At 47.8% G+C, this 24,035-nt stretch overlaps 1 protein-coding gene across 1 annotated transcript in view; it reads right to left on the bottom strand.

Annotated features, from left to right (window-relative positions):
• Positions 1–589: 589 nt before the first annotated feature.
• DYSF (dysferlin) overlaps positions 590–24,035 on the bottom strand; it is a 105,553-nt gene continuing 82,107 nt past the window's right edge. The window contains exons 50-55 of the mRNA XM_075148332.1: positions 23,727–23,868; positions 13,182–13,281; positions 11,337–11,515; positions 10,522–10,631; positions 10,022–10,169; positions 590–3,694 (exon numbers count right to left, since the gene is read on the bottom strand). Of these exons, the coding sequence (XP_075004433.1) occupies positions 3,656–3,694; positions 10,022–10,169; positions 10,522–10,631; positions 11,337–11,515; positions 13,182–13,281; positions 23,727–23,868 (718 nt within the window). The 3' untranslated portion in view covers positions 590–3,655. The remainder of the gene's footprint in view (positions 3,695–10,021; positions 10,170–10,521; positions 10,632–11,336; positions 11,516–13,181; positions 13,282–23,726; positions 23,869–24,035) is intronic.

Raw genomic sequence — 24,035 nt, 5'->3', positions numbered from 1 at the left:
AATTTCTTTGCGAGTGACTCACCGGGAAAATGCTGGAGGTTGGCTCCCCAAAGCCAAGGCAGCACGAGCTTCCCGTGGCTCCTTCACCCACCCCACTCACATGCATGTGCCTCCTCCTGGCTTATGGGATGCTCCAGATCACAGATTAGCCTTGTGAGCTGGCGCACACAGCCTCCCAGCTCATGGGACGAGGTGTGTGACCCCCACATAAATCCTGCACGGTGTCACGGATCAGGGGACCGGTGACAAGCGCACCGGGGAGCATGCACGTATCACAGCTGGGTCGTTTCACTATTCTGCAATGCAGTGTCTCACGTGCAAAATGCAACTGGCAGAGGTACGAGCGGCTGCGTTACCTACGAGCATTGCAACCCCGGTCCCACATCTGTCCTCCCTTCTCCATACTTTCCATTCTCTCATCCTGCTTCTGCTCCTTTGCAACAGCAGCAGAGAGGTGAGAAAAGAGGAGCACAGCAACTGCCGTTTCCCCATCCTGTTCCTTCCAGCTGTATTTTTGCATTCCCACACCAAAGAGGGAAGGTGCCGTAATTCCATTAACACAATAAAACACACCAGGAAGAAGGAGGTTTCAGAGCATTTCATTTGTAACCACAGTGCATTTTGCATTATTGTATATAAGGCATAGACAGGTGATACATACATCTTCCAGCCATTTCAAACCCCTGAATGACAGGGAGCCACAGGGAACACTTTATATAGGTCCTACCTCCTGGGTGGCTTCAGTGGAAAGGCATAACCAAGCTACAGAGGGCCCGCAGTCAGGCAAAGAGATGGATGTGGCTGTTCAAGCAGCAATGCAAATGGGATCGAGTTGGTGTTTTCAGACGCCCAGAGCTACTTTTACCCACCACAGTCCCACGGACTCTTCTTGGCATGAAAATTGGCCCTGCAGCCTGGACTGGGAGGGCGGAGGGTTGCATGCAGGGATGTGACCCTTTCCTTCTCCTTAGGCAATTGGATGCCCTGGATCCTGCTTTCCCATCACTGATGACCCATTCTGGTTTGTCAGGGAAGAGCTGCTGGTACATGCTGGGGAATAAAATACAGTTTCTCGCTGGGAGAGGCTCTGGAGTGGTAACACATGAATGTGTTTTGGTGGGGTTGCTTGTCTCTGCTGGGATAGACAGTGGTTGTTGTGATAGGATGGGTGATGAGCATTCAGATATAAGCAGTGTTTTGCATTCAAGCATGGGTCACTCATTCCTTTGGGGCTCTTGGCACCAAGATTTTCTTCCTAAAATAGGTAGAGGTCACAGAGCAATAGTGCCAGATGGGAAATTTCACAGTCTCTGCAAACCGAAGCAAGGAAGCGATATAATGGGCCTGACTTCCCACTGCGGATAGGAGAGCAAGGCATGCCAGCACTCAGCAAGATATGTGGACACCCCCCCGGCAGAGCTGGCTCATGGTGGAAGAGGTGCAAGGACCAACCACACCAACGTTTTCATAAAATATAAAACCCAAAACTCATTAAGGTGCAAACACAAGCAACGTTTGTCCTCAGCTCATCAGATCCTCAGGGAGAAAGCATTACGGAAAATTTGACCAAGACCTGGTAGTTTGATAATAAATGGGGGTGTGGATGCGGATGAGGTTGGGAGGCTTCTAGGGAAAAAAAAAACAAATGCAAAAATGAAGCATTTAACTGCGCTGGTAAAATGAAATACCCACCCTGGTGTGTGCAAGCCCAAAGCCGACTTCACCGCTCAAGATTTTGGGAAAGGGATGCTGGATCAGCCAAACCTCAGCTTCAAGGACAGGTTTTAATAGCTGCGTGTTCTCCAGGTCAAAGACACTGTCTTCACACACGGCAGCGAGCTGCCCTGTGCAATCTGGGTGCTGTTACAGTACTGAGTAACACGGGGTTTCATGCTCAACGCATTACATCCCAATCCAGCAAAGCAATTAGGCGTGTGCTTTTTTCCCTGCCTTCTGCTAAGCTCAGGCTTAAGTGCCTTGCTGGAGCAGGGCAGGAGCTTACATTAGCACAATTTGTCCCGAGAAACTCTGATCCCCCAGGATCACTTTTCACTGCTACTTGCTCTCACGTGTCACGCTGAGTAACAACAGCTCCAGGGGACGAATGAAACCGAGGAAGACATGTCTCATCCTGCTGAAGGGCAGAGGGGAAAGGTCCATTTATCGTCAAAGAGACCGTAGCAAAAGCCACGTGGTGCCAGAGCAGCAGGACAGCTGTCTCTCAAAGGGACATTTGCTTTCGTGCTTGATGCCCCTGTTCTGGGAGATGGTTCCTTGCAGGATGAGTGGATGCAGGATGAAAATTTGAGGCTAATGCTGTTTTGATTAGCATCCTCTCATGACATGAGCCAGCGCTACAAAACTCTAGAAATCCCCTTAGACCATACCGCTCCGTCTGATTGCAGTGGCAGAGACAGACGGACAGGAGGAGGGAATAGAAAACAGCAGAATTGTCCCAACACTGCCATCCCAGTCCTGTCACAGCTGCCATTTGCTCTGTGGGAGGCTGAGCAAGACCTGCAGGATATGTCTCATAATAATTTGTTTGCAAAGCAGACAGCAAACAAGCCTGCTTCCAAAGGTGCAGGTTATCTGCCTCATTGGCGCCCAGCAGCAGAGAGTTTCGCGGCTTACGTTGCAGTCTGGTTTGTACTGTTTTGCTTAAGCATGTTTGGGAGCGCAGGAGAAAAAAAGACTAACACATTCACCGAACTGCGGCTGCAGGGGTGGCGAATGATGGGAGAGGAGAAAAGCAAAGGCCACGTGCGCTGCTTTGCTCCTGGGATTGCTCTCAGGGTAGGGCTCAGCCCGACTCCGCTTTCTGCCACTACAGCACTGGTTTTGAAGGCAGGCGTGTGGGACTGTAGAGGTGAAAGAGCAGCTCAGAGGGAAAACAAGCTCCAAAAAATGTGAGCCAGACTGTGCAGTCCTCCATGAGCGCAAAATTCAATGGGAGTTTTGATCTAGCAATTACCGCCAACTCCTGCCCAGGTTTTGCATCTCAGCCTTTTCCCTGGGTCCTGTATCTTGTGGTTTTTGCTCACTTTGGAAAGGCAACGTAGCAGCCCAGGGTTTCAGGCTGTGCAGCACATTTTGTCTTCAGTAGACTTTATACATATATAAACCAGATAATACACATTGCACAGCAAAGGAAAACTGAGGCTTGTTCAGAGTGCAAAGGAAAGTGTGCTCAGAACCTGAGAGATTTTGGCTTGTATGTGCTGCTTACGCCAGCAGCCCGCGACTCCTCCGCTAAGGTCTGCAACATGTCTGTATGCTCACAGGCTGCATATGGAAAGGTCCTTTTCTCCCCCACCCTCTTCAGTTTTGCACTGGTATTCAAGCTTTACAAATCAGAGCAGCTTAAGAAGAAAAAAAAAACACAAAAAAGAAAAGACGACAGACAAGGAAGTAAAATAAGAAATATTTCAGAGTAGATGTTATTTACGTGCTGCTTCCGAGGTGAGTGCTGTAGGTGGGATTCTGCATACTGCATCAGGGTAAGTTGTATCTTGGTTTTGGCAGCAGCCTAGGGCCTGAGAGAGGCTGTTCCTTCTCCGTCTCCGTCTGCTGATGTGATCCAGTGCAGAGCCGCAACTTCTTTCCAAAATCCCCAGGCAGGCACCGGACCTTTCAGGTGTTTTCCAGCACAGCTTCAGTTGAAAGGTTTCACCAGTTTCATAGCAGCGTAGTTCTAGAGGGACGGAAAAACGAGGGAAGGAAAAGCTGATTTGAAGCAGGTACAGCAGGGCGGCATGTGGAGGTTAACGCATTTTTGGGGGTGCTGCGCAGAACTGCAGACGGGGCTGCATTCAGGGCAGGCACGACGGCCAAGCTCCAGCCCCAGCCTGCAGAGACAAGCAAGCAAAAAGTGCATTCCCAGTAGCAAGGATGGTAGAAAGCCCAAGACACGTGGGAAAACTGGTCTTACCTTCTTCCAGTACTGGTCACAAGCACCAAGCAGCGAGCACAGGAGTCACTCCTGGGCTTTGATTGCTCCTTCCATCAGTTTTTAAGATAAATTTCCCCCTCTTCATACCCTCGTAAGAATTTTGGCACCTCCCCACCAGCGCCATCCCAGTGCCCACATGCCTTCTTGCAGGCGAGGAGACACGTCCAGCTCCTTGCTGAGTTGCTCCAGCCTCCTCCTCTCCTCTGGATCCCGGTGCCCCTTCGCCTCCGCTCTCTCTTTTCTGCTGCTCCCCCACAAACCCCGAGGCTGTATTCACTACCCAAGCCCTGACCTCGCATCCTTATGGCTCCTTCTCCCCACGATCCCCCCAAAACTGGTGATCCCACCCGCTCTGCCCGTTGGGTTGGACCCTTTGGAAACGGGCCCTGGCCCCGGTCCCCGAGCACCCGCCAAGCTGTGCCATGACGTTTTCTGGAGAGCGCGGCTTTCCATGGGCCAAAACCTGCAGCCAGGATCATGCCAGCAATCAGTCGGTCTGAACAGCAAGAGGCTGGTCCTTGAGCCCTGCCCCATCCTGATTTAGTTTTACTACAAACCTAGCCTGCAGGTCCGTGGACTATCTCCAAAAAATCTGCCAAAGGCAAACCTATTGCTGAATTTTTTTCCTCTGCCTTGTCTGCATCCCCTAACGCCTCAGCCATCTGTTTCAGCATCAGCATTTGGTGTGGGTTTTGTTCCCAAGAGCAGACACCCCGGGCAAGACCTTCCCGTCCCTGTTTTCTGGGATCTCTACCGTTATTGCACGGTGAGGTATGGGGCTGCCATGGAAAATGAGGTGTCACAATATTTTAGCCTATTATACGTGCAGTTCCTTCCTTGAAAAAAGATGACAGGGCTGTGAAAAAGAATAAGCTGTGTGAACGCTGCTTATCAAGACCACGATGAAAATACAGACGAAGATGCATGCTTAGGTCATTTGGAAAGAGCTATATTTAAAGTAGCTCTGATTCAAACCCCCGCGACCACGTACTAGCCTGTTTGGAAGTCCCTCCCAAGCATATTGAATTTAATTGGTACAGGATGTTCTATCACTCTGTCACTTTATAAAAAAACAACTTTGGAAACAAAGCATAATGCTAGTTACCAGCAAGATCTTTGGAGGAACGGGGCAAAAAGAAAAAAAAAAACACAACAGAAGTAAAGTCTGACCAAAGGCATCTTGATAAATTACAACGTGTAGCAAATTATAAGGCAGTTTGCCAACTGAGGATTTCTAATAATGTCATAAATCAAGCAAGCAAAGTTAGGGCAGTTTACCAGGAGTCATTAGAAAAGCCTCCAGTGACATATAACCTTCGAATTAATTATCCATCCATTTGTCTTTCAGAGTCTATCCTCCAAAATACTCCTATTTTTTATGATTTGACTGGTTGCATTCTGGAGGGTAGCAAGTTTTCTGTCCAGCTATGAATTTGTATTAACGAAGTGTTGAAAGCCAAGCAGGATTATCAATCAGCGCAGAAAGCGAGTTGTAATTAGAATTAATGGCAATGGAAGCAACGCTGGGCTTGCAGAACACAAACAGAGCTTTAAAAGGTAGTAAACATTTTCATGGTGCTGCAAAGCAGAGCTGACTCCAGCTGGAAGTAGCGTTACATTTTTCTATGGTGGTAGCCACTAAAATCTTTACAATAATCACTGCTTCGGGGAGATAACTTCGCCGCAGTATTCCCTACACGTTGCGGATGCAGAAGCCCCAGCTGGACTTTTATAACCTTTTCTTCTGAGCTTGTGTCTAGCCCAAGACTTCCACTCAACCATTCCCACAGCAGAAGGCAGAGCTCTTCTCAGCTACGGCAATGTCGGATGAAAAGGCCATCAAAGTCACTGGACCTTTCCAAAAAGCCCCACGGCATGCCATAAACGAGCACTGCTGGACAGGAGCATGGGGTGGAACTAGAGCATATCTTGTAGAAAGACATTCAATCTCGATACGTGGACGCCTCGAGCAACGATGAATTTACCACAACCTTTGGCAAATTGTTCCAATGGTTAATTACCCTTCGTCTCAAAAATTAGCATCCTATTTCCACTGGAATAGTTCCTCTAACTTCAACATCCAGCTACTGGATCTCATTATACTTTCGTCTGTTGTTTAAGGAGTCTTCTGATGTCAAGTTAAATCTAAGGACTGTCTGAGGAAATCATATAGGAAATATCCAGGGAATGCCGATCCCAGAGTCCTTGTACAGACCATAATGACAACCACTCTGCAAAGAAAGCCAAGGCAAACCAGCGAGTAATCTGACACTAAGACTGGGTGGAAGAGACCAAGTAAAAAAATGAAGAACCTCAGAATATCAGATTTTCAACATTTTTTCCCATTTTTGTAAAACTAGACAACTTTTTTTATGGAAATTTGCAATACCATGCAGTTTTCCACCCAAAATCAGAAAGCTTTTCAGTTGGAAATGGCCTCTCACCCACTAAAACGAGTTGCTCTGTAAACAGTTGCGCTAATGATGACTGATTCCTGATGGACTTGTGCCTAAATTTCCCATACTGCCATACTCCCAGCTCCCCACGGATCCTGATGAACCTCCTCTTCATCCTGAAGCACTTCCAGACCCTTCCCCACTTCTATAGGTCTCCCCCTGCTCCTTCCAGGGACCCCAGATCCCACCCAGGGCAGCCACAGCATGTTCCCTGGCTGGAAAACAACTGCTGGTTGCACAAAGCTCTCCTGGGAAAGAGACTTTGAAGAGGACCCTAAAGGAGGAATGAGAAGATCTTTATTCCAGCCCATGATCCATCACACATACTCCATGTCCTGAGGACAGTGGAAGCACAAAGGCACCACATCTTCAAAGGTTTCTGATTCCACAAAGTAGCTCTAAAGGCTATTTTGCAGAATATTCTGCAATAAAGCCTTTAGAAAATACTTCCCTGAGGAGTAAAGTATCTCTTGACGGGTATTCTGAACAAGACCAAGACATCAGCTTCTTCATTCACTTTCTTCAAAAGCCTGAGCTTTTGGGAACCAATGTTTTTGGGCACTACGGTTGGGAACCGCAGACAGCCCTTCGCCGTTTCGGGTGGCAGCACGCAGCTTTCGAATGGGACATTTGCTCTTACTCTCCAGCTACTCTGACCACAAAGCTGGGACTGTGGTTGGAAGCTTTCAGCACTATATGGGCAATAGGAATAAATCAAAAAAATCCCATTTTTAGACTGAGAGCCAATGGAAATGCCCTGGGTTCTTTTTCAGGTGAGATTCCTGTCTGTCTGGGATGGAGGGTGACATCTGCAGGGTTAGCTTAGCTCACGGGACCATTAGTTTCCCGGGGCATATTGTGGATAAATATTTCTCAGGTAAAAGATATCCTCCTTCGGTGTCTCAGGCAGAGTCCAACCAAGACAAGATTTGGAGCCAGGGCTCAGACTTCTCTGGCAGCATCTGGTGCATGGTACACAACACTCCCAGGTGGAGAGGCTCTATGCAGACTGCAGGCAGGGCATTCAATCTGCAGGCAGGGCATTCAGACTGCAGGCAGGGGCATTCAGGTTGCAGGCAGGGCATTCAGACTGCAGGCAGGGCATTCAGACTGCAGGCAGGGGCATTCAGGTTGCAGGCAGGGCATTCAGACTGCAGGCAGGGCATTCAGGCTGCAGGCAGGGGCATTCAGGTTGCAGGCAGGACATTCAGGCTGCAGGCAGGGGCATTCAGACTGCAGGCAGGGGCATTCAGACTGCAGGCAGGGCATTCAGGCTGCAGGCAGGGGCATTCAGGTTGCAGGCAGGGGCATTCAGGTTGCAGGCAGGGCATTCAGGCTGCAGGCAGGGGCATTCAGGCTGCAGGCAGGGCATTCAGGCTACAGGCAGGGGCATTCAGGCTGCAGGCAGGGGCATTCAGGCTGCAGGCAGGGCATTCAAACTGCAGGCAGGGGCATTCAAACTGCAGGCAGGGGCATTCAGGCTGCAGGCAGGTCCCAAGGCTCCTGCTGAGCCAAGGACCAGCTGCTGAAAAGCAATGACTGGAAGGACTCTGGAGCTCCCAGTGGAGGTCCCAACGAGCAGAAAGCTGTGAAGGAGCTTTTCGTGCAAGGCCATAGCAAAAAGGGCAACAGAAGCAGGAAAATAGTAACTTCACCTCTGCATGCACCCCTCATCATCCCTGTATCCCTGTTCCTTATCCTTTGCCTGCTCAGACTGATGGTCCACATGCCCTAATGGGATTCCTTTGAGGTTTCCCTCCCATCACCCATGAGCCATCCCTTTTCCCAGGATGAGAGGGGCAGGACACACGCAAAAACCCTCTACCTGCATCGTGGGACCTCAAAACTCCGCATGTAGTGGCAAGATTATGTATACAGCACTAAATGCAGCACGGCCCTTATTTTAAACAGGACCTGATGGTGCTCCTGGCACGCAAATCAGAACAGAAGTGAGGAGGGATTGTTTTTCCATGCATTTAGTCAAGGATGTAATGGTGAGCCCTGCCAAAGGTCAGGATGCCAAGGGCATCCTTCATAGCAAACCATCACCAGCACGATTGCCAAATTTAGTGCCTGATGAAACGAGAAAGGAACTAAATCTTCAAGTAGATACAGAACCAGTGACCTCAAAAATCTAGGGGAAGCTGGCCAAATACATAAAAACAGAAGAATTCCAAGAAACATGGCCTTATTTTTTCGAAATATGACTAAAAATTGACCCGACCAAAATGAAATTAAATACAACAACATTTAGCTAGGAAACAGGGAAAAATCCCAAGTAATAATGAGTGTAAATCAATATTTATAGTTTGCGAATTTTTTCTCCTCTCAATGTTGTTTTTATATGATACCACTGGAACGAATGCAAAGCCACTTGCATCTTCAGGGAAACACTGAGTTCTTCTTGGTCGAAAAGGCTTGGTTTCTGCTACTTGACATCAAGGGGAGTCTCCAGGAATGGCTCCGAGTACAGGGCAGGGAGGAGGCAATGCAGCACAAATCTGCACTTGCACAATTATTTCCTCCTTCATACTACTTAGCACCTCTGGAATTGTTTCTCCAGCAGGAGAAGTATCCCAGCCCTTCCCATCGATACGAGTATAGAGGGATGGGGAGAGCCATGATCTAAGCCCATCCTCTTTTTTTCTTGACGGGAACAACCGAGCATGCACGACTTCAAATCATCTGAAAGTGATTACGATGGCGAGGAGAAATTCCACACCTCGCTTTTCGGTTGCACATTGCAAGCACACAAAGCCATCTGCAAAAGGCAGCCACGTTCTCTCACATGAAGTTATAAATTACCCCAATGAGTTCTTTTCTTAAAAAAAAAAAAATCATATACAAGAAGCAGAATTTGTTAAGTGCTGGAAAGAGAGAGGCGGGTCATTTTTCTTATCAGTCTGGGAGGAGGGGAAATGGCATCCAAGAGCCAGCATGAATTATTCCAGTGCTGTAGAAACAGAGGAGGATACAAAAACCCATCCCAAGCCAAACTGGAAGGCCGGGGCTCCATTATTTATTTAATTTTTTTTGCCAGTGGAACTGACAATAAGGCAAAAAAAAGCCACTTTCTTGATTAATGAGGTGAAAACTCTCCTCCTCATTTCAGACATTACATTGGTATAAAGTGCTCCAAGCCTTGACGACAAGAGACGGGGCTGCCCAAATGCCTCTAAACTCCCCTGCATCTTTAAACAATTACAGACCAATGCGTTTTTTGCCACTGCTCAGTCCTGTAAAATGGCTGCATTGCTAATGAGGCTGCATGTTTGTCGGGGATTTTCCCACCAGCCCTGCAACACCTCCAAAATCAGCTGCTCAAACCTCTTTGAAACCAACCAATTAACCTCAGCGTCGTTAAACATGAATTGCAACATGGGCACAAAGAGGTGAGCACCTTGCGGTGAGTCTGCAGCAGAGACCAGAAACACAGACTCTCTTTTTGACCCATCATGGTCCACCAGGTTGTTCCTCAGGGACCAGCATGGGACTTTGCAGCCACGTGCACTGGGACCATCTCTGTCAGCACAGAGGTTGGTCAGCCACAGAGACCTGGGGGAAGACCTAAGACCTTAGTCAGCCCCCTTGTCCTCTCCTGCACCCATCGTACCGGGAAGGCGTAGATGAAGATCCCCAGGAAGAGCAGCAAAACGAAGAGCACGATGGCGAGGATAACCACCCACTTGTACCGCCGCCACAGGATGTACTTCAGGGTCTTGTACGGAGAGGTGAACCACAGGAAGGAGGTCTCGGGGCGCCTGGAGCCAAACAAAGTTGAGGTCACTCCTAAGTTTCACAGTAGTTTCACCCTCCTGGATCCCCAACCCCATGAGCACACCCTGCTGTAACAAGCTGGCTGCTCATCCTGCAAACCCACATCCCTCTGGGTGGATCATGTCAAATGCCCTCCTTGGTGGTCCAGACCAGCCTCCCAGCCACCCTGGATAGTCTCAGCTCGTACAATCTGAGCTTCAACCGGTCAGAAACAGAGCCTACACGGGAGCAAGCCCATTGCAGACGGCAGACCTCAAACTGGGAACCCAGATTTTCAATTTGCTCCTTGAGAATTCTATGCCCCAGTAGTTACTTTTCCATTCAAGATGCTCTTACTTGGGGTCCTCCAGCTTGGGGTTCATATTTGGCTCATCCCGACCCATGCCAGCTGGCCGCTCTTCATGCTCTTGTTCTGCCACAATTTCCAAAGTCATTTCCAATTTGCCCTGTGTGGGTTAAACAAAAACAAACTTATAAACAAAACAAAATAAACAAACAAAAAAAAGAGGTGAGAAATGAATGTATGATGCAAAATACTGATTGGGGAAAGAAAAACTACTTTGAGCATAACCCAACCACTACCAACAAGGACCACGAGGAACCCAGTAAGAGTGGATTTCATACAGATACTTCGCCTGCCCACTACAATGTTCTCAGCAGATACTCCAGGACATCTCAAATGTCACTGACACCCCAGTTTAGGCAACCAACCCAGGGATCTTTTGTTGAATAACTTAATTCATTGCCTGGACTCCTTTACCTGTATTGAACAGTGGCCAAAGACTTTAATAGGAGCCCAGACACTTACGTTTAAATATATCAGTCTGACAGCTGAAACCTTTCCCTGGTACTTGTCACAACACAATATCATTAAGCATAGATATGATACAGAGTCAAATTAGGTGGCATGTTCTAAAAATGACAGCAAAAATCCCACAGAACAAATTATTTCTTCTGAGGCATTTGCATGGTGCTGGACAAATCCTGGAAAACGTCCAGCTGAGAAAAGCTGGTCCAGTTTGTAAAATTTGCAGCCCAAGATTACTTTTCTTGCCCTGACCATGGTATCCTGCATGTGCTTGGCCCAGCCACGTCCCTCCTCAATGCTTTGAGCGAGTCCCCTAAGAGAACACGTGAAGAGGCCACCTTACCGCCAGGATCTTCTTTTGATCCTGCTCAGCAACACAAGGCCACCATCCCTTGACAGTTTTCTGCTCAAAGAGTGACACAAAGCGACTTGAAGACAAGGTCTCATCCACTAGCTCTAAGGAGCACTTCTCAGCGGTCTTGGCAGGTTTGGGCATCCTGTTGAGATCCATCTGAATGGAGCCTGCAAGGAGGAACGTTACTGGGAAGATATCTTGGTGTAACAGGTCCTTAAAATGTGGACTGTTTCTCTGAAGAAATATTCACTGTGGCACCCTCCTGATCTCAGGGAGCTTGGGCAGACACCCACACAGCAAGGGAGAGAGCGGGCTCAAGTGTAGCCCTATTTCCAAGCATACCACTAGTTTTAGCCAGTGGTTCTTCCTAGGAATTGAGCTCTTGGCATCACCATTGCGCTTAGGAAGACCTGAGCCATGAAGTCCTTCTAGAAGAGGCTGCAAAATATCCGCTGACTTACACGGCTATAACGTTGGGTGATTTGCACTGAAGTCAACCAGGCAGGCTGAGATTTTTATTGAAGACTAAGAGATTCAGGTGAAACTCAAATTGTACACACCCACAGCCCAGTCAATATAAGAGCACCGGGCAGGAGGCTTGCAGATCTCCAAATAGGTTATTTTATTGCCCCACCCAGGTCAGTAATTGCAGCAGACTAAATATGAAGGATTATCCCACAAAACTGATAGCTTCCTTTGCAGAGTGATCCAGTAATTAGCACATTTATCTAGACCTTAGGAAATCTGAGCTCAGTTCTCCAAGCGTTAGTTGAAAGTGCCTGTATTTAATTTACATTGCTACACTAATTTACCTTATGGTTGGGAACGGCCAAGAACATACCCAGGGTCTGATCCTGTGCCTCAGCTGAGAGACAGCAGCTTTTTACGCTGCTGTGGACGAGTCACATTCAGTTCCGTGCTTGTATTTGTAGCTTTTCTGTGCCACAGATTCTTCCAACCAGTGACAATAACAGCACAAATCAGGTTTGTTGTGAAACGCTTTTGAGGTCCATTGATGACAAACGCTTTACAAAAGCCAAAGACCACTTTTATTTGATGGAATTTGCAAAAAAATAATGTTGGCAGTAAAGAGTTCGTGAGCCAGAACTGGAAAACACACCTCAGAGAGGTTATTTCAGCCCCCAGCTTACGTAATTAATCAAAGACAGGATTTAACAGGATCCTGATCATATACTTCCTCAGTGAAGCTTTTGATGTTTGAAATTTTTTTAGTGGCAAAAAGAAAGATAGAACAAGATCCAACAGAAAAACCCATAATGCTGGAGTCTCCAGCTTCTGCACCGATAATCTGCTGCATGGCTCTGATATCTTTCCTATTAGAGGGTTTTGCTTGATTTTTTTCTTGACCTAAACCTAGATATTTGAGGTTGATTAACAAGGCTAGCACTGAAAAAGGCAAGTGTTGGATCGAGCTGTGTTGCTGTCTAAACATCCCAGGTAGGGCAAGGCCGGTCAGTGATCGTGCCCGGTGATCTCAGCTCAAATACACGGTTAGCCCTGATGAGCACATTTCAGCACAGACTCAGCTGAGTCACGGAGAATTGGGGCCTTCCTGGAAGGTGGTGGCTCTGTTGGATTTGATGATGCTCTCAACACTATGTCAGCCCAGGAATAGGCTGCTGCAGGCTGAGACTGGAAATCTGCCTAGTACAAACCACTTATCATCAGTCCTGAACTTACACTGACACTGAATCCTGTTCAGTGGCTTAAACTGGTCTTGTTATGCTTTCTTCATATCCTGAAAGGATTCAGTAACTTTTTCCTTCCTGTCTGCATCAGCAGGAATGGAGCCAAAAAACTCTCCTGACTTACCCAAATAGTCATCAAAAGAGAACTTGTCATTGTCCCAGATCTGGAAGATAAGCTGCGGTGGAATCTTGTTTTCTGTCTTGTCCAAGCTCCAGAAGTGCTCCTACAACCACACCGGAAAAAAAAAACAACAAGGTAAAATAAAAGGCTCATTAATAGAAGTGGGCAGAGCCTGGCCACTCTCATCTCACAGCAGAGGAAGTCCTGTAACATAATGCTCTTAGCGTGTCCTGCTCCAGTTCCGTGGGGCCAGAGCCACAGGAGGACACTACTGGCTCTGGCCAGTTCTTGGACAAGGATGCTCAGTGGAAAACTCAAGAAGCTTCTGGAAGCTGGGTTGGTATCAATTTGTGCCTTAATTTAGTGACATATTTTAGCAAACAGGCACCATGAGCTTGTGGATAGGATCTTTTGGAGTCACAGCATCATATTTGCATGATTTAGCCTGAGGGTGACTCTCCAAGGTGAAGAGAGCAACCAGTGTTGAGTGCTAGTGCTGCCAAACTTCACCTTCCTCTCAATTAATGGAAAAATATAGGAATAACACTTAAATTAGTATTTATGGTAGGCAATTAAAACACATTCCCTCCCCTTCTGCCCATCTCTCACCCCAGCTCTGCCAGCAGCCAGAGCCCTGCAAAAGTCTGGATCCACCACTGCTCTGGCCTGCTGTCCAGTGTGTTATGAGTAGATTGTGTGCAGTTGGCCAACTTGCAACCTGCAAACACCTCTACCACCTGTAGGTAGCCTGTGGCTGCCAAGTTTACTTACTAAACATGACTATGTAAAGAAAGAGACTGGCGCTTTCATAGCAGCTGTGTGGTGGGTTCCTCAGTTCTCAAATGACTTTTTTCATCTTTTCTGCACATCTCCCAGGTTTTCATTCTCAGGACAGGTGAATGCTAGAGTTGGACACGGTATCGCAGTAAATCTGCTGCTAATATTACACTGGGCTGCTGTCAAGCCACATAATGTGATTGCCATATCTATTACTACATCCAAGTTCAAGAAAGGAGAGATTCAGAGCACTAGCAAGTCACGATGACCAATGCCTGGTCCTCTGTACAACTAATTGAGCTGTGGCATTGTGACACTTTATTTCAGTCCTTATAACGTGAGATCTGTCACTGTCTATATGCCCTCCTCATTTCATAGAAATCATAGAATCATAAAGGTTGGAAAAGACCTCTAAGATCATCGAGTCCAACCATCAACCCAACACCACCATGCCCACTACACCATGTCCCTAAGCGCCTCATCTACACGTCTTGTAAATACCCCCAGGGATGGTGACTCCACCACTTCCCTGGGCAGCCTGTTCCAAGGCCTGACCACTCTTTCAGTAAAGAAATTTCTCCTAATGTCCAATCTAAACCTCCCTTGGCGCAAGTTGAGGCCATTTTTCCTCTTGTCCTATCGCTTGTTACTTGGGAGAAGAGACCAACCCCCACCTCGCTACAACCTCCTGTCAGGTAGTTGTAGAGCACGATGAGGTCTCCCCTCAGCCTCCTCTTCTCCAGGCTAAACACCCCCAGTTCCCTCAGCTGCTCCCCATCAGACTTGTGCTCCAGGCCCTTCACCAGCTTCGTTGCCCTTCTCTGGACACGCTCCAGCACCTCAATGTCCTTCTTGTGGTGAGGGGCCCAGAACTGAACACAGGATTCAAGGTGCGGCCCCACCAGTGCCCAGTACAGGGGCACGATCACCTCCCTGCTCCTGCTGGCCACACCAGTTCTGATACAGGCCAGGATGCCGCTGGTCTTCTTGGCCACCTGGGCATTTCTAATAGATGGGCAATATTCTATCTATTCCCTGCCACTAAAGCTGCTGTGACAACCAGTGGAAAGGTTTTGCTGCAGTCCCAGAAGCCTATTTGCAAAGCATCTGGAATGAAAATTACACCATGAGCATCATTATTATCATTTACCAAGCTCTTGTGCAGTGCAGGAGCTATCATCCATCAGTTCTGCAAGCTGGCCACAGTAATAAGGAATAGTCACTGCCTGGGAGACAGGATCCATATGGGAGCTCAGCAATAGAATGAGGCAGCAATTTCTGCTTTCTGGAGAGGAGATGATTTACAAAACACTCCCCCATGAGAAGTTTGCAACTGCAGCGGCCCGGTTACTACAGTGGATAAGCAAGGCAGATGGTCTGCCTTCAGCATAGTCAGACCAACACTCCCCAAAAAGCCAGTGAAGGGGAACATTTAAATTAGGAAGGTTTGAATCCCATTACTGTGACAACGAGCTTGCGGTCACATCATTATAATATATGGTGGATATGTGCCCATGCCACAAAATTTGCTATTTATGTGGTTGCAGCCGGTAACATTTCCCAACAGGGATCTAATACCGCTTTTGGGATGCCACAAGATGCCTGAGAGTTAGGACTAAGAAGTGTTGGGACAGAAGGAGAGAGGCAGAGACGCACACAGAGCGGAGGTCTTGTTATTTCTGGCGCCAGCCAACGCTTGCAAAGAGGAGGCAGAGTCACGACCGGTGTCTACTGACAGCACAGGCTCAGAGGTGTGTCCTGTGGGCAATGCCTCCTGCCGCACTCTTGCAACATGGCAGTATCATAAACGGAACAGATTTAATTAAAACCAGGAAACTTCAGCATTATTCATGACACATACGTAGCACCATAAATTCACTGCGGTGGCTACAAGACTCTGATTCATTATATAGTGCAATATTAAAAAAAAGGGGGGGAAAAAAGAATGTGTCACACTCCATAAGAACATAAATATTCAAGCATGGAGACTGCGGGCACTTAAATCCCATTGAAACTGGTTTCACTTTAAGAGATCACCCTGGACAGTTATATTTCAATTTAGCTCCATTCCCCGCCTTGCTTTGGAAAAACACGCCAGCATTTTTGCAATGGAGCATTTTATTTATGCATTTTAAATATTTTATAATCTAGAAAAATAAAATAAAGTCAATGGAAACTTCCACCTCTCCCCCTCTGCTCATTGCAATGTATTAAAATGTGTGTTTATCCAAGGGGATGGGGGCATGTTTTCCCAGATAATAAGTCATTTTAAATTAAAACTTCTAAAAAGGGAAAGAGCTTATGGCGATTCTTCCCTTTCCCATATATTGGTTGGGTCCTGCACTGCAGAAGGGTTGTTAGTCATCCAGAGGAAAAAGCCCCCAGGAACCATGTACCCATGCCTAAAGAAGGCAGCGGCCAGATGACCTCACCATGGGTTGGAAAGATTCATCTGGGGTCTGTGAGATGGAGGAAGACTCATCTCTCATAGTGTGCACCACAGTGAGACACCACAGGCTCTTTCCAATTGCCCCTTGCTGGGGCAATTCAGGCACCTCCACCTATGCTCAGCTTGGGAAAGGATGAAACGTGTCCTACAGGTGCCCTTCTTCTCCAGCGATAACTAATGTCCCTGGCTCAGCGGCTGATTTCACCACATCTGCATTCATCAGACGTGTCCATGCTCCAAGAGCATCACTACGCTGCTGCCTGGGTTGAACCACTGCTCCAAGCCCGTGTTGGACCTTCTCTTTGCACCATCCCATCCACCTGGAATTGAACGTGAGCAAAACCCAGCAGCTGAGCAGCCCCTCTGAAAGGGAGGTGTGGTGATGGCAGCTCTGCTCTCTGGCAAAGGTGGAAGACCCAATCCCATGAGTGCCCGGATGGGGAAACAGCAGGAACCAGGAAAAGGAGCAGGCTGTTGTGAGACTCAAATTGCTGCAGCAATCCCCCTCCTCTTGGTGGGCTCCTTCCCCACCTGTGGTGCTGGTTGAGCTCTCCCGAGACAGGAGGAGAGCACCTTCAACCCAGGTCAGAGCCAGAGGGTGCTGCGGTGCCGTATGGTCATCTCCCACGCAATAAAACACCACTGGATAAGTGTCCCCCGGGACTGACCATGCAATTGCAGGCAAACCTCCAGGACTTTGGGTTTCCACTTTCCTTCTTTCCCATTGCATGGACTTGCCCACACTCAAAGCGAACAAAACCCATACCCTGGCCAAGTGGACGTTCGCTGCATCCCCCTGCCTCCCCAGCACCACTTCTACCCCTGAGAGCAATGCCCTGGCTTGCCGGGGACTCCCTGCCTGATGAAGGATGACTCAGGCAGGATTCGACCCTTGCCGGGTGGCAACGCGGAGCTCGTACAGCGCTAGCATGATCTGTACAGCTTTGGCCTTTCTTGTGGAAAAACACTGTAAATGTGGTTTGGCCGGTGGCGAAGCTTTCCTCCTCGGAGCCCCGTGAAGCTGGGGACACGGCAGAGCAGAGCTGTCAGGGCAGGCTGGGGAAGGAGGAATTTGATGCTGAGCTAAGTTTATGGGTCCATTTCAAGGCAGTGTGAAATTTGCCTCCATGATTAAATCTAGCTACGAAAGTTGACTATAAAAACAACCCAAGGCAAGAAATTTATTTCCTAGGCCTTTTGCAAGACATGGGAAGGAAGGGGGCTTGAATTATTGTTTGGGGGTTTGTTTTGCAGTGGGGGGGGAGAGGGGAGGCTGGTGAATATTTTACGGTTGTGAATAATGCAGCAGGGAAGGCAGGGAAGAAAAATAAGCTCATATCACTAGGAAAGTGTTGACAGGGCTGCATTTCTTCTGGGTTGCTTACATGCTATGGAATACAAAGTAAGGAGCAACCTCGCTTTTTCGGGGAGGCAGGAAGGCCCCAGCGTGTTCGCACCCAAGCACGCCTGTCCCGTTTCAGCATGTGCATGTGGGAGATCATCAGGTCCCTCATCCCGCAGCAACTGGGGAGCCCTGGCCACACAGGAGACCTCCTCGGAGGTCAGCCAAGAAGAGCCTCTTCTCCTGCAGGAGCCAGAACCGGCTGCCCTGCAGGGCCATCCTTCAAAGTGTTGAGAAACTGCTTCTCTGAACCTCATCCCATTGGGACATTTCATCTATTTGTAATAAGCAGACAGCTGAGAGCGCTCATCGTTGCACTTTTACTGGTCTAACTTGCCTCTTTGATCTCCCTGCTGTTGCCAGCTCCGACAATTGCATGGCAGGTCTCATGGCACTTGGTTTTCTGCATCTTCCCCTGATCAGGATGGCAGCTGAGCAAAATCCCAAGCGTACAGCATCTGCTGCACATTCGGGCACAGCGTTGCCAATACCTGGAGGAAGACTCCAGGCATCACCACACCATAAATGTGAAACAGTCATAATATTTGCCTTGGGGCAGATACTCTCATTTTGGTCCCTGGAATCACTTGCTGCAATGCTGTTTTCTCAGCCTCCCGTGCTTTCCTTCTGGCAAGATTAGGCTTTTGCAGGGACATGGGGCCATCCCACTGCCCTTTAGGGAGCTCCAAGCCTTGGGGTCCCAGTCCTGGCCAGTTTGTGAACAGCACTGTTGGACCTTCAGTTCTTGACACAGCCGTGCTTTGCTCATCCCTCTCCATACATCTTTTACAAGCAAATTTCACAACAGTAACCCCTGCCTGAATATCACAGAGGCTGCGGCTGCATCCCAGGTCATGACTGCTGCCCCTGTCCTATTACAGAAGACTGTTGTGTTGTTCTATCTGCTTGTTGCAGTCCCATTAAAATAGATAATATATGACTGCCTTGTCTAACTCTGCCCTCCTCTGAAAAAAAAAATGTACTTGGAGCCCATTCAAAATGTTGCATTTTGGCTAAATGTGGAAGGAAAAGGAACATTTTGTGTTTTGCTTTGCTTTCTGATGTCACCAAGAAAAACACGGAAGGACATGATAAAGGACAGAAAACAGGAGAGGAAAAAGTCAAAAATTAAAAGGCAATAGCCTTTTTTTTTTTAGCTTTCCAACACCAGAGAGGAATGAAAATTTCAATCTAATAAAATACTTTAACAAAAATCAGTACTTGATACTCAAAATTTCAAACTAAAACCAACCAGAGCACAGAGATTTATTCGTACACCCTGGAGATTTGGCAACGACCACAACAGAACAAGGGGATGACACAGGGAACCAGTTGCAGAAACCTCAAATGCCTGGCTATTTTTTTAATAAAAATTAAACAATGGAGAGGCCACACACTTACCTCCAGGGTAAACTCTTGCCCTCTCTGACAAATACACCGAGACCAGGCTGCCCACAAGCTCTCAGCTGATTTAGAGCATCGTGCTACGAGCTGTCCCTGCACAGCGTGAGCCTCCCCCATGCAAAATCAATTGCAACAGGGACGTCCCCACATGCCCCACCGCTGGCACCGGCTCCCCCAGCTGGTGCGAATCTGCTGCGGAGGAATGCACCGGCTGATCTGCCCCAGGTGAGGGTCTGGCCCGTTGCAGGTCGGAGCTGTCAGTACCAGGAAGATGTCAGGACACTATAATGAATTTGCAGACAAAGTAACCAGAATCGATGAAACCAGATGGAGCTGGGAAAACCTCAACGCCAGGGAGGGAGGAATTTATTCTCGGCTCCACTCAGCAATAGAACAAAACAAGCTGTGAGTTACAGCCCCTGCTTTCCTGCTTTTTCCCTCAAATGCCTTTGCACTTTTCTCTCTAGGTGGGTTTAAGACCCCAAACCTCCTTCTTTCTCATATCGCTCCTGAAGACCTATCTCTAGTACGATTTCTGGGATGCCACCAGCTGATCAGTAATACAAAAAAACCTTCCAAATGTCAGGTTTGTTGTTATACTTGCTGCCAGAGCCAGCAAACTTGGAGACTTCAGCTGCACCTTGCAGAAACAGGCTCTCAATTATTCAAAGAGATATGTGCAAGCATCACTGATATCTCACAGCCACAGGGCTATTCCTGGGATTATCCTATAGACCACCGACTTCTAGCCATGCAAGCAGCATGTGCCCACCACTGCCAGATGTCCAAAGACCTCCAACTCAAAGTCAGTGTGGTTTTGTGCCCAGGTAGGTTGCAATTAATCTGCTTAAAACTTGGATGGGCCCCTTTAGTTGAGAGCACAAAGTGGGTGAAATGAATGTAAGAGCCCCTTGAAAAAGAGCCTCATCACAACTGTCCCAACCTTCCCACTGAATAAACCAGGCAGTTGCTTGCAGTTTCTTCTACAGTAGTGGGATGGGTCCTCTTCTAATGGTTCTCTTTGTCTTTGCAAAACAGAATATTTTGTGTTCTGGCATCAATACTTCATTTTCTTGCTGACACCTAACACCGAAGTCTAGTAGCAGAACAAGTATGAAGACAACAGCTATGTTCCTTGGTCTGGTTTCTGCCAATGACATGGCATGACATGGATTTGAAATTGCCAACAATGCTCCCATACTCATTATGTTCGTCTCCTGGAATTTCTTTTATGCAACACTTTTCAGATGGTATATGAACAACCCAGCCAGGCCTTGGAAGCTCCAGCCTAGTGGTTTATTTCCAGGTCCACTCAAGCACCAATAGTTTTTAACTTGTATATTGAGATGCTCTTGAAATTCTACCCTGAATGTTCATTTATGCAGATGACATTTGCTCAGACATTCAGTGTCAAGCTTTTTCTGCCCTAGAGGACATCTAGAATTCAGATTTGGCAGCTATATTCAGCTACCGCTGTAATTGGCACTTGAAGCTGAACATTTCAAAATCAATTTCATGCATTTTCCACCTCCACAGCGCCTGCGAGACGTGGGAGCTGAGCGCCTCTCTGACTGAGTGCCCAGTGAAACGTGATCCACATCCAGCCTATCTCGGCATTGCTCTCGATAGACTCTGGTTGTACCATGACCATCTGATAACAATGCCTGCAAGAGTCAAGACCTGCCAGGCTTAGACCTGGGGATCTAAAGTTTAAACCCTGCAGACATCTGCTCTTCTCTCTGCTGGCAGCAGAGCATTGTACTCATTTGGGACCTGGACCTGCCTTTCCTCCCCTACTTAAATCAAAATGCAATTTCATGCAAACATGTCAAGGTCGCCGAATCTACCTTTCTACCCTAGCTCCCCTGTGAAATAACAGCGCTCCGACATGCAATGTGTATTGACCCTTTCACCAAAACCTCCGCATGATTTGCAATCTAAGAAACTGTCTTCTTGCAGGACTCAGCAAGCTGCAAGCGTGCTGTGGGCACGCAAACGACACGGCTTGACTTGTCCATGGCTGCTAGAAAAAGATGGCACAAAAAGAAGCGAGAACAGAAGAAGGAAATTCTGAATAAATGATGAGAGAGGATGTTAAAGAAACATGCATTTGCACATTTTCAGAAGAGCTGTCCCAAAGATGGACTTCCTCTTTCGTGGGGAGTCTTTTGAAATTCATAACGGGGTAAATTCCTTTCTCAGAAGGAGAAGCAAAATCCTTATAACATTACTGCAGCAAGAGAAGGTATGGATGGAAAAACATTTTGAAATGGTTAAAATGTTTAGAAAAGCAGGAACAAGAGCCTACACTTCCAATCTATAAGTTGAATTGATGCTCACAGGATGTACAGACCCCTGCTTCCCCTTGAGGTACCCCTTGGGAAGATTGAAGCCTCAAAACCCCAAGCAATCCCAGTGCTTTGAAGCTTTGGAGATAAGGTTCCCAAAACTTCCAGTGCTGTGGCAAGAATTAAACAATCCTGGCTACTGCTGGCCATCCCAAGGCTTCAGGGTCCGTTTCCACCACGTGGCACCTGGGTTTTCCTCGGGTTTGCAGACTCCCAGTTCCCCCCAGACACGCACACCAGAACTAAACAACACAGAGACCCAGGAGCATCCTTGCTCTTTTGGGAGAATATTTGCAATTTGGGTTGGGGTGACCCATTCCTGCGGTCCGTCCTGCAATGCTAAAGGGAGCTCCAGTCTGCGAGGAGGTGAGTGGAGCAAACAAAGGAGAGCAAATTGAAAGCTGCTTTCCTCCCAGCAGTGCTCTCTCCGAGGGCCAACACCAGCAAGGCTGGGCGCAGGTGGCTTTTAGCAGCTCAGAATTTGCCATCTGACCGTTTTGATTTAAATTCCACTTTCCATCGCCTGCGTTTAAAGTTCGGTGCATGGGCTTTTACAGCAGCAGTAATGAACCTGGAGTTCAAACAGCACATGGCGAGATCAAAAATTGCCAGAGCGGAATGTGTCCCACAAATACAAAGCATGGCTTTTCATTCATTATTTTTTCCTTTACAGAGAGGTTTTACAAGCTGTTTATTTTCTGATACAGTGTTGGCAGACATGTGGTCGGAGGAGAATCAATATCAGCACAGTGGGATGTATTTTCTTAAACGGTTTATAGGGGGGTCTTTGCTTTTTCAAAGGGGGATAATTGAATGTAGTACACACTGTACTTTTGATTTGTTTAACATGAAGCGTGAAATGGGTACAGCTATGATTCTGTCAATCAGTTTAACTATCCAGCCATTCATTTTGAAGCTAGGCCTCCTCGCGGGGATCGTCTGGCTCGAGGGATGGGGAATTCGCTCAGCATCTTCCCCGCCAAAGCACCAGTTCCAACCCAGGCTGTGCTGGGACCTTGCTGGTCCCACAAAACAAGCTGGGATGGGGGTGCCAGGTGAGCTTTGTGGATGCAAATGGTCCCAGTGCAACGAGGTGTCTTTGTATTCAAACGAACACCGAGGTTGAGTTCATGGCGGCAAGGCAGGGAGCAGGGATGAAGACTCGGGGTTGGGTGGCTGAAGGGGTCTGAGCTTTCAGGGAGGTGTCACGAAAGAGGACCAAGCCTCAAAAGGAGGGGTTGTCCCTGCTGTCCACACAGACACACAGACACAATGATACTCCTCTTAATCTCCAGGTGATGAGCAGGAAATTTAAGTGAATAGATCTCCCTCCCCTAAAGCATTCCTTGAGAGCCAGTCCAATTTTCACCAGCGTTTTTCCATGTATGCACCCCAACTCCATCCCTGATTCCTGCCCTCTGTGCAACTCCCAGTCCACATCTGATCATCGCATTGCACTAACTTATCTAAGGAACACCAAAAGCAATAGCCAACTACAGATGTAGGAATGGGGGGCCAAAATCACATCCACTTGTAACTCCCCGACCGAGTACACAGCTCTTTTATTAGACCAAAGACATCTTCACTCTGAATCCCAAACCAAAACTTCTCTTCCCATCTCCGCATGAATGGTACATCCCAACCCATGTTCCCCTACGTGTCCCTTACCCCTCAGGCATTGGAGGCAGCTCCTTCCTTTCACCCCTCTTTAGCCCTTCTGTGAAGTTATTGTACAGCACGATGCCCATTATGCCATGCTGGAGACCTAACTGTCCCCATGGAAATGCCATCTCCATCTTTGGAGTAACCCTGTTGATGAGTAGGCATCTTGGAAGTCCCATGCAACCTGGAGAGTACTTCTCACCACTGCACCAATATTGAGCTGCCTCCGGTCCGGAGGAGTCTTTCCTGGGGGGGGTCAGTCTCTCCAGACTCTTTATATAAAGCCACTTCTAATTCTGATCCCACAAATGTTGTATTCAAAATGTGGATTTTTTTAAACAAATTTCCCCACCTGTCCACAACTCTGTGTTTCAAATAACACAAAGGTAAGGCTGAGCCTTGCATAGCTCCATTTGTGCTGCAGTTGTGCAGGTCTTAGATCGTGCAGCGCATTTCACCCCAGAGTTACTATGAGAAGGTAGAAACGTCTGTCCAGGGACACTTACCTTTTTTGCGATGTAACACATTTGCTCAGCAGGGAGATAGTCAAAGGGGAAGATGAATCTCCAGTTGAAGTTGCCCTCTCCTCCCATAGACCTGTAGTGCACATCTGTCTTTTGTTTGTTCTCCTCGTGGCCAACAAGCCAGCTGCAAAATGCAAACACATTGCATGAAAAACTAGAAACACACCAAGGATTTTGGAGTTCATTCAACGTCACAGAGGCCATGAGCAGGTAATAAAATGTCTCTCACCCCTGTGGATGCCTTAGGCTGCTATCTGTAGGGGTAACTTGGAGCCCGTAGGAGACTTGAGA

The sequence above is a fragment of the Calonectris borealis genome, chromosome 4 (genome assembly GCF_964195595.1).
Source record: "Calonectris borealis chromosome 4, bCalBor7.hap1.2, whole genome shotgun sequence".
In the NCBI taxonomy this organism is placed as follows: domain Eukaryota; kingdom Metazoa; phylum Chordata; class Aves; order Procellariiformes; family Procellariidae; genus Calonectris; species Calonectris borealis.
This window is presented reverse-complemented; position numbering and strand designations above follow the sequence as displayed.